Genomic DNA, 14,837 nt, shown 5'->3' with positions numbered 1-14,837 from the left:
GGTGAATGCGGGTGGTGGGGCCTGACGAAATTTCAGAGAAATGTTTTATTTTCTGTTGAACTTTGTGGAGCCTGATCTTGCGTTGTCTTAGTTTTTAGTCGAAAGGCTCTCACTGTTCTGTTGAATTGCCCGGATTGTTGCCCTTGTTGTTTTACTGTGAATCTCTCTCTCCCTCCCTCCCTAGAGAGTAACTCTCGGCTGACTGTTAACATTAAAGTTTCCACTGTAACGTAAGGAACCCCAGGGGTAATGAGGGATTTGGTTTGTGGGTTGAATTCAGGAGGAATTTCTGTGACTGTTTGCTGGTTGGAGCTCACCGACTGTGTGCCAGGTATGAGCTGGTCCTGTTAGCAAACCCTCTGTGATGTGGACGTTTTTTTTTCCCTGAAGGGTGGGAACGAAGTGAAAGCAAATGTAAATAGTGCACCTCCTCCCACCCCCCGACATCGAGCGAGAGAGAGCGAGACACCCCTGAGAGTGTTTTTTTCCGGTAGGGATCGGTTATCTCAATATTTTATTATTTTTCTTGATAAATGCAGATTAATTCTGGGACCACTCAAAGGCAGAAATAGAATTGTACCTGGATTAACGACATACGTAATGTTTTTAAGGTCATGTACATCCCAGCCCGACCTTCCATCCCACCGCTTTGGTAAATAATATAATTATCTTCTTGGTAATATGTTAGTTAACCTTCCTAGATATTATCGTGAGATATTGTCATTCATTCGCAAACAATGAAAGATACTTCAAGCCGATATATTTCAACAAGACCGACAATTCGTATACTATACAATACTTGGCCCGAGATAACTTTCAGTAAAGTGTGGGCTTCAAGTATTTTTCATTATAATTTCAAAAGTGTGATCATTAAATGTTATACAACAACAAACGACAAATGTTACGTCCTTGATTTGCGAAGCTCAGCTGATTGGGGTGATCAACGCCCCTGTGGTCACCTGCATCGTGCTTGGAATCCTGTTAGTGCTCTGAGACGCTGCCCAGCATGGAGGGCACTATATAAGTGCAAGTTGTTGTTGTTGTTCTTGTTGTTCAGCAATGGTGCTGTTTGCACTGATGGTACAGATGGACAGCAATTCTTGAGGAAGAGGTGAGCCTGGAATATGTCCAGAGCGCAGTCAGGATCTTGTTTATAAATTTGGATAAACCAACTCCTGTCCCATTCACACATGTGTGTTTTTTGTTCATTTAGTACTCTTGTCTGATGTTACTGTCTTGATTTCTCCACCATTTTGTGGTTTCACACGTGAAGATCTGTGAAGTTGCACAGACTGATATTAAAGACTGGGACACACAGCTCATACACAAACACTGATGCATAAACACAGACACAAATATACACAACAACAGAATTACATTTGTAAAGCGTCTTTTACGTTGGGAGGATGTCCCAAGCGTAAACTAAGCACACTAACATATTTTACATACAGTAATACACAGACACAGATAACTAAACACACACAAACAGGTACATCCCCATAGAATTACAAAGACACAGATATACCATCACACAGACACACAGAGATATGTAAACAACAACTTGCAACTCCGCAAACACTATTTCAGGGAGTGAACCTGTGGAAAAGGCTCCCGAGGGAGATGGTTGAAGCAGGAAATGTTGATTCTTTCAAACACAAATTAGATATTTTTCATTTAGGGAAATAACATTATGGGATTATAGTACATAGGGAGTTTGAGACATATGTGCATGTGACCACCTGGAAGGTGGAAGGCGAACTAGATGGACCTTGGTCATTTTTTGTCTAGCATTTCTTATGTTCTTATGTTTTTATATAGTGCCCCTCACGCAGGGTAATGTCCCAGAGCATGTGACAGTAGAGAGTCCGACTCCGAGCCAGGGGGAGAGGGAGGTGGGAGGTGACCATAAGCACGATCGAAAAGAAAAGTTTGAAGGTGGGGAGGGAGGGGGCAAGGCGGAAGGATTGAGGGAGAGAATTCCAGAGCTTCGGGGCGTAGTGGCTGAAGGCACGGCCACCGATGGTGGAACGGAGGTCACGGGGGACAAACCGGAGGCCAGAGCCAGCCGAGCGGAGACAGCAGGAGGTAAGGAAGGCAGCAGTGGAGTTGGAGGTAAGCAGGCTGGAGAGGTAGGGAGGTGCGAGGGCATGAAGGGATTTGAAAACGAGTGAGAGGATCTTGAAACATGCGGAGGTATGGATAAACTCATTCAAAAATAAATAAAAATAATTTGGTCACTCAATCCACGGCTGTTTGTGGGACACTGCTGTGTGCAATTGGCTGCTGCGTCTCACCCTCAAAATATACAGTCAATTCATTTTACAGTATAATCTGTGAAGTGCTTTAAGACGTCTCAAAGACGTGATATGGCGCTTTATCAAATGCAAGGATTATTATTATTAGACACATGAATAGACACACACACACTCATAGACACACATTAAAACAAACACATGCAGAAACATGCACACTGATACATGAACAGGCAATAGTGAGGACAAGACACTGATTTTTTTTTCAGATAGCAAAACCCATGTTACACTATCCAGATTTATATACACATCAATTTCAAATGCCATTCTGCAATTTAAGGATAATATTTTAATTTCTGTGAACGTCAACTTCCAACAAATGAGAAATATCCATCTGTTCGTTTGTAACAAGCAATTTATGAAGATGTGATTAGGCGCTATACCAAATGCAACCATTATTATTGCTTGGGGTAGAGCCGCAAGTGGCCCATAGCCCTCTGTGCTACAGACTGGCTGACAATAGGCTCTGTCTTTGCAGGCCCACGTTTGGGAGCTTGTCCTCGGAAATCTGCAAGATAGTAGGTAGGTGGGCCATAAAGTTGGGTGGGTGGGGAATGGCAGACATTGCTAATGCACGTTTTGCCATCAGATGCCAATGCTGCTAAAAGCATGCGGTGTAATATCTAAAGGATTTCCAAGGCCCTAACTACCTACTTTACAGAACTAATCTGACTCAACGTTGGAGCAGAATGGCTTTAACTAACCGTGTTCATGAACCCGGTTCATGTCCTCAATGATTTAGGAACCCAGACATTTTCTTTACGACCAATTAAGCCAACCCCAAGTATTTGTAGGTTCCCCTTTCTTTTAGTATTTATAGGGACCCTGCTTGTCGGCCTCCCCATCTCCTCCCTCCACAGGCTGCAGATCAGAACTCTGCAGCCCATGTCCGCTCCCTCACCAGGCTCCATGACCCTATCACACCCATCCTCGTCCGGTTCCACTGGCTCCCAATCACTCAGAGGATACAGTTCAAGATCTTGGTCTTCATCTTCAAAGCCCTTCATCACCTGGCTCCTGCCTTCCTACTGCTGTGACCTCCTAACCCTCTACCAACCTGTCCACTCCCACCGCTCAGCGGGCTCCAGCCTGCTTCACGTCCCCTGCCTCGTCCGCCCCACCTTCAGCCTCTCTGCCCCGACCCTCTGGAACTCCATCCCATAGTCCCTCCGTCTCGCCAACTCTCTAGTCTCCTTCAAGACCCGTCTCAAGGCCCTCCTCTTTGCCGTGCCTTGGTCACCCTTCTACCCCTCCCCTCCCTGCCCTCCACCCCTCCTGATCCCAACCACCAACTCGAATATATAGAGTCATTACATTATGTTCTGTGAAGTCATTACATTATGTTCTGTGAAGTGCTTTGAGACGATTTGAAGACGTGATAAGGCGCTGTATCAAATGCAAAGATTGTTATAATTAGCCACATGAATAGAAACACACACTCATATACACACGTTAAAACAATTATAATAAATATATGTTGTTGAAACTCTAATTGTGTGCTTCTTCAAAGACCTTTGAAGTGCTTCGTGTGCTTCAAAGTTCTTTGCAAGAACTTTGAATTCTTGCAAAGTTTTAATCTCAGAGCATTAACTTGCACTCGAGACCATGACTGAACCATAAAAATCACGTGACAATATGTGCTCAGCTGATGGAATAGAACTTGACAAAAAAGACCTGAAAAAGACCGAGAAGGTTGTCACTCACGGTATAATAAGTGAAGAGCGCTTTAAGAACAGATACCAGGAATTCTTTTGCACATAGAGCCATCAACAGCTGAAATGGGTTGATGAGAAGGGTCTTGAGAGCCCAAAACATTTAATGCATTTAAGAGATCACTTGTGACTCCAAACCCTACTCAGTCTCAGCCTGTTAAAGCCATTTTTTAAAAATTATGATAATAATAACCCTTGCACTTGATGTCGCGCCTGATCACGACTTTGAGACGTCTCAAAGCACTTCACAGAATATACTGTAAACTGAATTGACTATCTTTTTTTTGTGTGGCCAGCCAATTGCTCACAGCAGTGTCCCACAAACAGCCGTAGATTGAGTGACCAAATTATTATTTAAACATTTTTTTTTCAAAGGATTTCACACCTGGAAAGCGATCTGACAATCGTGTAACAACCGGGTTCCTACTTACTGCTGGGTAAACAGAGGCGTGTGGAGTGAAGAAACTTGCCTAACGTTGTGTCCTGCCCAGGAATCAAACTCAGGTCCTCTCGCTTGCAAGGCGAGTGCTTTAACCACTAAGCTACAGGACTCCACTGATGGTGCAGAACTGTGGACAAATCTTAAATTCACTTAATCTGGAAACCGTCATTCGGCAATTCTTAAAAAGTCCAGCTTCCAAATTAAGACCGAATTGAAGAATTTTCCCCAACCCAATTTAGGTCATTGCCTCTTTAAACCACATCATTTAACGGCACCAGAGTAACATGTTATGAGATTCGTTCTTGTATTTAATTCCGGAAAGTCTTCTGCAATGCTCGGTTCCTGATTGAGAACTTGCGGGTTTGACAAAAGTTGTACAGTCTAATTTGTCCTAAGCTTCTGTGTGTTACAACCTACCAGTTCAGAGCAAAACACAAAATTAAAGAGAAATGGTGATCGATACAGTAAAATTCGTGGAGGTCTGATCTGCATAAATCGTTTAATCTCTTAAATCGTACATCTGCCCAAATACCGTTGAATTTCCTATCACAGTATTTATGTTTCACATAACTCATACTGTGCACAAGTCATATTCAATGTGTGGTCCCAACAGATACCACTTATGTGAGCTTTATTGTATTAGCAAACGAGCGTTGAAACTGATCTGTCTGGGTTCTGATACACAGAGCCTACAGGAAATGTCTGTCGCTGAAACCGCTGATGTCAAACAACAGAAATAGTTATGTGGCAAAATACAGCGCTGTTGGAAATCTAAAATAAAACCAGAAGTTGCTGAGAACACACAGTAGGTCAGATAGCATCTATGGGGAGAGGAAAGTCAGCACTTCAAAGAAAGTTCATTGGCCTGAAAAGTTACCTCGCTTTCCTTTCTCCAGCCTGACCTGCTGTGTGTTCCCGGCCATTTCCGTTTTTATTTGAAATAGTTTGTGGGTTGGACTGTCTGGGTAGAGGAGGCCAACTCTTAAAAGAATCAGATGCAAAGTCTTGGACACAGGCATTTGAGCGAACATGCTTGGCAGGGACTGAACATTTCAGATATGAGTCGCGCGTTCTCACGTATAATGCATTAAAGCAAAAACAAAGCAACTTTGAAAAAGGTGAGCTCAAGCATGTATTGAATCTCAGCCAGCACTGGCCTGCTCCATGTCCCCCGCCTTGCCCGTTCCACCATTGGCGGTCGTGCCTTCAGTTTGTCTGCCCCCACCCTCTGAAACGCCATCCCTGAATCCCTCTGCCTTACTCCCTCTCCTCGCCTCCTTCAAATCTAGGTATCAGGTCCACTTACCAACAGCTTGGGTGCTAACCTCACATTGCTCAGCGCTTTAGGATGTACCCCAACATGGAAGGCGCTAATATAAATGTAATTTGTTGTGTTATTCAACCTCTGTGGCATGCAAGTTCCCAACGAGCACAGGCCATGACACCAAACTGCCTACCTACTGTTCATCACAACAGTCTGTTGGCAATCTCATTAAGAGAGAAGCCACAACGATGTGGAATATGAAGTGATACATTGATATAGGAAATGATGATCCACTGATGTGGCTGTTTCAGTGCTTTTACTTCAATGGGGTTTAAGCTCGACCTAGGGTAGGCTGCAGAAAATTGCAAACAGAAGATAGCAACCATAAAACTACACACCTTTTATCAAATCCCCATGGTCTCATTCGACAACAACAACAATTTGTATTTATATAGCAATGCAGCTTCTCAGAGTGCTCAAGTCTCAGACAACTGTGGCTTGTATGTGTATCTGAGGTTGGAGCTAAGGCACTTTGTCGAAACCAATTAGGAGTTTCATCTTGTACGCCCTCTCTTTCCTATATCAGCCCTGAGGGACATCACTGTGTGGTTAAGTTGAGTATCACATACAAACATATATAATGCAACAATACAGAAACAGACCACTTGGCCCAACTAGTCCATGTTGGAGTTTATACTCCCCTCTCCTCTACTCCTCAATTCTCTTCTCTGATGCAGCATTTTCTCTTAAATACATTGATGTTTTCTGTTTTATCCATAGTTTCTGACAGTGAGCTCCACATTCTCACCACCCTTTTTGTAAAGAAGGTCTTCCTGAACTCCCTTTTAGATCTGTTACCAGCTAGTTTAATAACATTCACAACCAGATATTTTGGTGTTATTGAATTGGAACAGTGGAATTATTCCAATTATTATCACAATATACACACATATCTTTTACCTTGGTCCAATAATCAAGGAATATTGGGTGTTGACAGATGTTTAGGTGTTGTCTATGTTGTTTGGTTGGTAACCCAGTACTTTCATAGCCTCCTGACAGCTTTGTTCCACCTGTTGTATCTGCCAAAGGCTCAGCCCGTTCCTCCAAGCCCTGATGGCTTCCTTTGCATCTCTGGAAGAGATCAAGAACGGCTTTTCCGAGGAATATCCTTCGCCTTTGGTCATGTTCAGCACGTACATCTCAGTGGCCGGTGAAACCGTTATGTTGGCAAAACCATACAATGCCCTCAAGGTATCCCGTGGTTTCAGCACCAGATCCTCATAGCGGACCATCACATATCTGCTCCGAACCCAGGATGGCGAGTCCCTGACCAAAGCCAAATCCTTGCTCCAACTCTCGCAGATGACCTCCAGGGCACTGGACACATAGGTGTCCACTCGGTGAGACTTGCCAGGCGCCCAGAGACTCTTGTATTTCTCTGATCTCTTCTTGCTTTTCAATACTTGGATGCTCTCCTTCACCAATGACTGTTTGGATTTCATCCTGGAGTTGTGCACAGCCCTGGGGTCTCGCATGAGCTGGATGACTTTGAAGTTCAAGGAGGGATCTTGCATCAGAGGCAGCAACACCTTGAGGTCCAACACCCTGACGTCCTTGATAACGATCACATCATACTTCCTGCACTCCCTCTCCAGCTCCTTAATGTCCCTGGGCGGGCATTGCTTCCCACACTTCTCCCCGTTGACCAACTCCACATGATCCTTGGTGTAGGCGTGGCAGAGCGGGGCGGAGCAGATGACTTTGTTGTTCTTCCAGCCGAAGACAGAGTGGGTGGTCAGCTTCACGTCCCCCATGGAGGAGGAGGTGTAGAGCTTGAGTACTGAGAAGTCGCAGAGATAGAGGGAGCGCAGCATGTCCCTGACCGCTCCTTGCAAACTCTTGGCGTTTCCTGGGAACAGCTCCTGCCACATCAGCCACATTGGCTCGTAAAGGTAGAAGACCTACAACAACAACAACACCTTATATATATATATATAAAGACCGCCCTTCAAGCAGGGTAGTGTCCCGGAGCACTTGACAGTAGCGGAGTCTGACCTCGAGCCAGACAGAGAGGGAGGGGAAGGTGACTGTAAGCACCATCAAAAAGCCAGGTCTTTAAGTGGGATTCGAGGGTGGGGAGTGAGGGGGAAAGGCAGAGGGATTAAGGAGAGAGTTTCAGGGCTCTGAAAGCACGACTGACAGTGGTGGAGCGGATGGGAAAGGAGCCCGGAGCCAGCCGAGCGGAGGCAGTGGGTGGTGGAGTTGGGGGTGAGCAAATAGGTTGGGAGGTACGAGTGCATGAAGGGATTTAATGACCTTGGGATGTTGATTGAAGAGTTCGCCAACGAAGGATGAGCCGGTTCTCCAGGTAGCATGCAGGTAAATGTGCTGCTTCCTTGGCAACCGGTTCCCGTCGTCCTCTCTATCCAACTGGACCTCAACTTCCTTCTCCTCCCAGCCCAAGGGCGCTGAACTAGCTTGGCAATCTCTGCCCACCACCTGCTCCTCCAGAGTCCCAGGCTTCCTTGTACAATCCAGTAGGTAAGAATAGATCAACAAAAACATTGAGTAGATCAGGATGACCATCAGATACTTCTTTTGAAATTTCTTCATCTCATCTGTGGAATCCTGTAGCTCAGTGGTTAGCACGCGCTCGTCTCGCAAGTGAGAGGACCCGGGTTTGATTCCTGGCCGGGACGAAACCTAAAGCAAGTTTCCTTACTTCACACGCCTCTGTTTACCCAGCAGTGAGCAGGAACCCAGTTGTTAGTCGATTGGCGGATCGCTTTTCTGGGAGTAATAAACCCTTCAAAAAAATAAAAATAAGGATTTGGTTACTCAATCACAACTGCTTGCAGGACACTGCTGTGCGCAATCGGCTACCGATTTTCACCCACAAAGTACACAGTCAATGCATTACAGTGTATTCTGTGAAGCGCTTTGAGACATCTAAGGCACTATATCAAGTGCAAGGATTATTATTAGTAGTTGTAGTAGTATCTGTTATTTTCTCACTCTTTCTTTCTCTCCAATGAGTTATTTTTTATCGCCCTGTTTTCAAGATCTCAAGATCTCAGTTTCCTTCCCCCGACACGCACACACACGCGCGCACACACACACACACACGTGTGCACACACTTTTCTCTTTTGATTCCAAGCAACTACTAAGTGCACAAATGCAAACACGCTTACCTAAGGCTGGCTGTCACGCGAACAAACACAACGCAGCAGAGCTGCCGACAGTAAGTTGAGTATAAAAGCGAACCCCAGACACATATTACATTGTTAAGCCTCTGATGTCCTCTGCAAACTCAAGCTTGTCTGGAAATACCAATCGTGTATCGACACCCTGCTGTGCTTGGAAGGAAGTGGTTTTTGCAGAGTTTTTGTGCAAGAGACAGAAAAAAAATACACATACACACACCCACAGTAAAGCAACACGCAAAGCCAGAGCGTGTGATCCAATAGCACTTGTTGTCAGGGTAACATAGACAGTAAGTTAACTTATCAGCATAGTAAGTGCACCAATACTGCAAATGGTCTGTAGCCTAAAATAACACGGGTTCAGTACTTGTCAAAGCGAAAGATGATCCATTGGAACAAGGGACTGATGGAAAAACATTAGATAATAATAATAATTGCATTTGATATGGCACTTTAACACTGTGTAGAGATGATTTACTTCAACACGGTGTAGAGACCATTTACTTTAAGTACTCTATCAAATGCAAAGATTGCCTGCCTCGTTTCGCCCACAAAATACACTTTACAGTATATTCTGTGAAATACTTTGAGACGTTTCGAAGACGTGATGAGGCGCTATATCAAATGCAAGGATTATTATTATTAACACAGCGGAGTGACGATTTACTTCACAGCATTTTATTGTAAAGTGTAGTGACTGTATATTTTGTGGTCAAACACGGCAGTCGATTCGTACGCAGCAATGTTCTCCGCACACCAACCTTGAAGTAAATGATCAATTTTATCATCGTGTTATCACGTTCATATGTCTCAGAGTTTCTCACAACTCATAATGTGAAAAGAAATGTGCATTTGTAATAGACTGAGAGTTCCCAGTATGTATGTTACATGTGAAACTCTAGAATCTGGTTTGGATATTTTAAGCATGTTGATGAGCTTTTGTATTTGTCAGACATCCGGCTGACTGAAAGAAAAAGCTCTTCGCTGGAGTTACTGTAGTAACTGTGTATTTGTAGGTGAGTGCAGCAGCCAATTTGTGTACATAAACGTCCCACAAACAGGCAATTTTATCTGCTGAATTGTTGGACAGGACGCAACGACAACAGCAACAGATTTCATTTATAAGGGAGAATGCCATGTTTGCCTGCACAGTCACTACACTTTACAGTAAATCCAGCTGAGCCAGGCTGACACCATTCATTCATTCATTCATTCTAGGTTCCAAGTGTTGAATTCCTTTTCTGCGAAATCAAAAGGCAAATTTAGTAATTCCTGGAGTGAGGTGTACAGACTGACCTTCCCAGCAAGTCAATGGTGGTATGGTACAGAATCCATGAAGACACTGAGGTCAAAGTACATAATAATAATAATAATAATCCTTGCATTTGATATAGCGCCTCACGTTGTTGAGACGTCCAAAGCGCTTCGCAGAATATACTGCAAAGTGAATTAACTGTATATTTTGTGGGCGAGTGACCGAATTATTACTTATCTATTAGCGAAGCATTGAAATTAAAGCTTTTGCTTCTCGAGCAGCTTTGAATGAACCAGTTTGGGCTTTAAGTGCCTTGGAGCGTAGGTTATTTGTAACCTGGAGCCTCGGTATGAACTCGAGTGCCCTCCTACGCATTGTATAATCAGAGGATTAGGCTCAATGAGAGGTATTACCATTCTCAGCACTGGGCAGCATCACTGAAAATGAACACACTTCCAGGGTATTTTGAGTTCAGAGCCCAGGCTCCGATTTCAACGACGACAACAACAACAAGATTACATTCGTATAGTGCCTTTCACGTCGGGAGGATGCCCCAAAGCGCTGGACAGCATACAGCATTTCAGCAATTGTACAGCAATTGTACAGCAATTGTACAGCAATTGTACAGCAACTCTCCTATTCAAGGAGAGCAATTGACAGATTTTTCCTCTCTTTTTGCTTCAATTGCAATTGTTTTTGTTTAAGTTGGGTATCGGGAGGTTTCTTGGATTGAAGATTTAAGGATAAATTTTTGTCCTGGGTTTTATTTTGTTTGTTCCAAAAAATTACTTTTCGATTTCACAGTTTTGCATTTTCAAGTTCACCATAAAAATTGATGTCAAGTAATAATAGTAACAATAATAATGTTTACATCTGATGTGCCACCTTATCCCGTCTTTACTGTCTTGCACATGCTTCACATTGATTTACTTCAAAGGAGGCCTGTAGCTCAGTGGTTAGAGCACTCGCCCCGCAAGTGAGAGGACCTGGGTTTGATTCCCGGACAGGTTGAAACGTTGGGCAAGTTTCCTTACTCCACACTCCTCTGTTCATCGAGCAGTAAGTAGGAACCCGGTTGTTAGTCGATTGGCGGATGGCTTTTCCAGGGGTAATAATCCCTTCTAAAAAAAATAAATAATTTGGTCATTGAATCCAAGACTGTTTGCGGGACACTGCTGTGTGCAATTGGCTGCCGAGTTTCACCCACAAAGTATACACTTTAGAGTACATTTTGTGAAGCGTTTTGAGTCGTTTCAGAAACGGGATAAGGTGCTATATCAAATACGAGGAATATTATCACTTTATTATTACTTTAGTGTAGGTGAACGCGGCAGTCAATTGCACAAGGTCCCACAAACAGATATGAAGTGAATGACCAATTTTATCTGGGGGATAAACGGGGGTAACATTTTATGGTTGTTTCACAGAATAATGTGGATATTTTGAAAGTTCCTTCAGTTGTACTTCTGTGTTCCTCAACTGGTTTGACTTGATCACACACTGTGATGCATCATTTCAGATTGTTTTTACATGGCGATGTCACATTTAGAATATTTCTTTGGGGACAGCCCGTCTATGTGTTGCAGAGGGTACAAAATCTCACAGAGCTGAGCTTGCTTTCGTTGGAGAGCAGAATGTGTTTTGGTCAGTGGGTATCTGAAACATGTGAAAACCTATCACCATGCTTCAAACTCCAAGTTACATGTATGCCACCTGCAAGTGGAACTTCACGCCAAAAAATGGAATGCACTCACTCACTCAGGAGTTACCTCATTTCAGAGGTTCAATACTACTAATAATAATTGTTGCATTTGATATCGCTCCTTATCTCGTCATTGGGACATCTCAAGGCGCTTCACAGGATGCACTATAACGTGAAGTGACTGTGTATCTTGTGGGCGAAACGCGGCAGCCAATTGCACGCAGCAGTGTCCCGCAAACAGCCGTGACCCAATTTTATTTGGGGGCGATTGTTGGCCAGGACACCGGGAGAGAGAAAATCCCTTCTCTTTTTCAATAGTTTTGAATAAGGCCCAGGGTTGGCAAGGGCCAAGGCTTGGGGCCCAAGCGTTGGTGTTCAAGTTTAACCAACCAAAAAAGCACAGCTTGCAACTGTAAGCACTGTCGTGCCAGATTCCAACTGCTTGTCAGATGGGGCGATCCTATCCATTAGGGCTTTGACTTGCAGGGTTACCAGGAGCTAAGTGGGAAAAACCCCGACCCAGCGATTGGTTTCCCTCCAAGTCTCAGCACTGTGCCAGGATGGCTGGTCTGCCATGAGCAGCGAACAGAACAGAAAATTGAAAGGTGGAGTTGCAATTCTACTCACAACAGACAATAATTAAAGGACACAATTCCAGATCTGTTGGGATTCTGGCATTGGCTTGTTTGTTGACGAATGCAGTCAGTCAAGAGCGAGGATATTGAAGCACGTAATAATAATAAGGGATTTTTCTCACGTTACCTTTGAAGGGTCGGGCAGAAAAGTCCAGGAAATAAAATGGAACAGATATAACATCAACAACTTTTTAGATAGTCCCTTTAATGTCGGGAGCACATCTCAAAGTGCTTCACACGATTTATGGGAGGCTGCGTTGTGAGGGGAGCTGAGGACAGGGTGCGGGGGAGAAGGTAGGAAGGTAGCCAAAATCACTCACGATAGAGTAGATTCCGTATACTGTTGTCAGTTGAAGGAACACATTGAATACTAATTTCTCATTCTGCACTTTCTTCCCACAAAATCATGTCTTAAACTTCAAATCTTTTATTGGTGTTTATCATTGCTGATTCCGTGTTTCCCTCTAGTGGTGGCACTTAAGCTGGTTTGAGCAGTGACTTTAGGCTCCAAACATTGAACAGAAAAGATTTCATCCATTGCACAAGCGCTCTGAGATACCACCACCACAACAACACCAGCAAATTGTATTCATATAGTGCATTTCACGTTGGGAGAACATCCCAAGGCGCTGGACAGTCAAGGGTTTGCACCTGAGTTGGGGCTTGAAGTCAAGAGGGCGCGTGGAGTGGGTGGGGGGGGGGGACGCGGGAGGGAGACCAAAGGCGTGGTCAAAGAGGAAGGTGCTGAGAGGGGCCTTGAAGGAGGCAGTGGAGGGGGTGAGGATGGAGTTCCAGAGGGAGAGGGCAGAAAGACTGATTGCTGATGGTGGAGCAGGCAGGGGAGGGGACATGAAGCAGTGCCTGCCGAGTGGAGGGAGCGGGAACAACAACAAGATTCCATTTATAGAGCGCCTCTCACGTCAGGAGGACGTCCCAAGGCGCTGTACAGTTGGGTCAGGACCCGAGCATTGGGGGGGGGGAATGGTCAGGGTGAGGGGAGGGAAGGGAAGGAAGATTAGTAAGGTGTTAGTAAGTCACAGAGGTAGGGAGGAGAAAGATTGTGGAGGGCTTTAAAGATGAGGATGTTAAACTCTAGCCTCTGAGGGATGGGGAGCCAGTGAAGCCGGGCGAGGATGGGGTGATCAGTCCATGGAGCGGGAGATGACACGAGCTGCAGAGTCCTGAATAATCTGTAGTTTGTGGCGGGAATTGTTGGGAAGTCTGGTGCGCAGGGAGTTAGCATAGTGAAGCCTGGATTTAATGAAAGCATGGATGAGGGTTTTGATGGCCTGAGGGGAGAGGCAATGGCAGAGGCGGGCAACATTGCCCAGGTGAGGGAAGGCAGAACTGGTCATTTCATCTCTGTGGGGTTATGTGATGGGCGCTGCGAAATTGCAAGTGGTCGTTGTTTTTCCTTCCACGGTTTAACCTACACAGACATCAGACTGGCTCACTCCTAGGTTGTGGGTTTTGGGGACAATGCACTTAGCCTCCTCGGCTGACGCTCCTGATACAATGTGGGCTCGGAGCACTGCGCTGTCAGACATGCTGTCCTTCAAATGAGATGTTAAAGACTGAATCCCTCCTGATCGGCTCGCGCCAGCGCCTCCGCACCTCAGGCTCTGGAAATATCAACCTCCATGGTTGCACACTTCAACTCATCAGCCAGTCAGGAACCTGGGGGTCTTGTTCGACCCTCAACTGTCATTTCTTCCCCACATCCAAGCCATGACCCGCTCTGCCTTCCCTCACCTCCGTAACATCGCCCGACTCCGCCACTACCTCACCCCTCAGGCGCTGAAACTCTGGTTCATGCCTTCATCACCTCCAGGCTCGACTATGCAAACTCTCTGCGTGTCGGCCTTCCCAACTCCTCCCTCCACACGCTGCAGATAATCCAGAACTCTGCAGCCCGTGTCCTCTCCCGCACAAAACTCTGTGACCCCATCGCCCCCGTCCTTGCCCGACTCCATTGGCTCCCTATCCTTCAGAGGATCCAAATCAAAATCCTGGTCCTCACCTACAAAGCCCTCCATGGCCTTACCCCACCCTACCTCTGCGACCTCCTAAACCCCTACCAACCCGCCCGGTCCCTCCACTCAACCGGCTCTGGTTGCTCCACGTCCCCCAACCCACCCGCCCCACCATTGGCGGGAGAGCCTTCAGCCACTCTGCCCCCAACCTCTGGAACTCCATCCCCCAATCACTCTGCCTCAACCCCTCCTTAGCCTCCTTCAAGTCCCACCTCAAAACCCTCCTCTTTGACCACGCAATTGGTTACTCCCTTCTCCGCCCTGACCCCAGCTCGGGT

The 14,837-nt window shown here is 45.4% G+C and overlaps 1 protein-coding gene across 1 annotated transcript; it reads right to left on the bottom strand.

Annotated features, from left to right (window-relative positions):
- Window positions 1–745: 745 nt before the first annotated feature.
- Window positions 746–8,387, bottom strand: chst7 (carbohydrate (N-acetylglucosamine 6-O) sulfotransferase 7). Its single transcript, XM_007891096.2, has 3 exons — window positions 8,047–8,387; window positions 6,691–7,691; window positions 746–1,275 (listed from the first exon to the last, which is right to left on the bottom strand). Exons 1-2 carry the CDS (start codon window positions 8,341–8,343, stop codon window positions 6,732–6,734), a joined length of 1,257 nt encoding a protein of 418 aa, XP_007889287.2. The 5' UTR covers window positions 8,344–8,387; the 3' UTR covers window positions 746–1,275; window positions 6,691–6,731.
- Between the last annotated feature and the right edge of the window lie 6,450 nt (window positions 8,388–14,837).

This window comes from Callorhinchus milii, unplaced genomic scaffold, assembly GCF_018977255.1.
Source record: "Callorhinchus milii isolate IMCB2004 unplaced genomic scaffold, IMCB_Cmil_1.0 Scaffold4, whole genome shotgun sequence".
NCBI lineage: Eukaryota > Metazoa > Chordata > Chondrichthyes > Chimaeriformes > Callorhinchidae > Callorhinchus > Callorhinchus milii.
The sequence above is the reverse complement of the archived record's forward strand: the minus strand, read 5'-3'. Positions and strand labels throughout refer to the sequence as shown.

What these genes read in the sequence shown, in the direction of transcription:
- chst7 (XM_007891096.2), bottom strand. Translation starts at nt 8,343, where the DNA reads ATGAAGAAATTTCAAAAGAAGTATCTGATGGTCATCCTGATCTACTCA. An exon ending in TCTTCAATCAACATCCCAAG is followed by an intron (nt 7,692 to 8,046) that starts GTCATTAAATCC and finishes TTGTTGTTGTAG; the next exon opens with GTCTTCTACCTTTACGAGCC.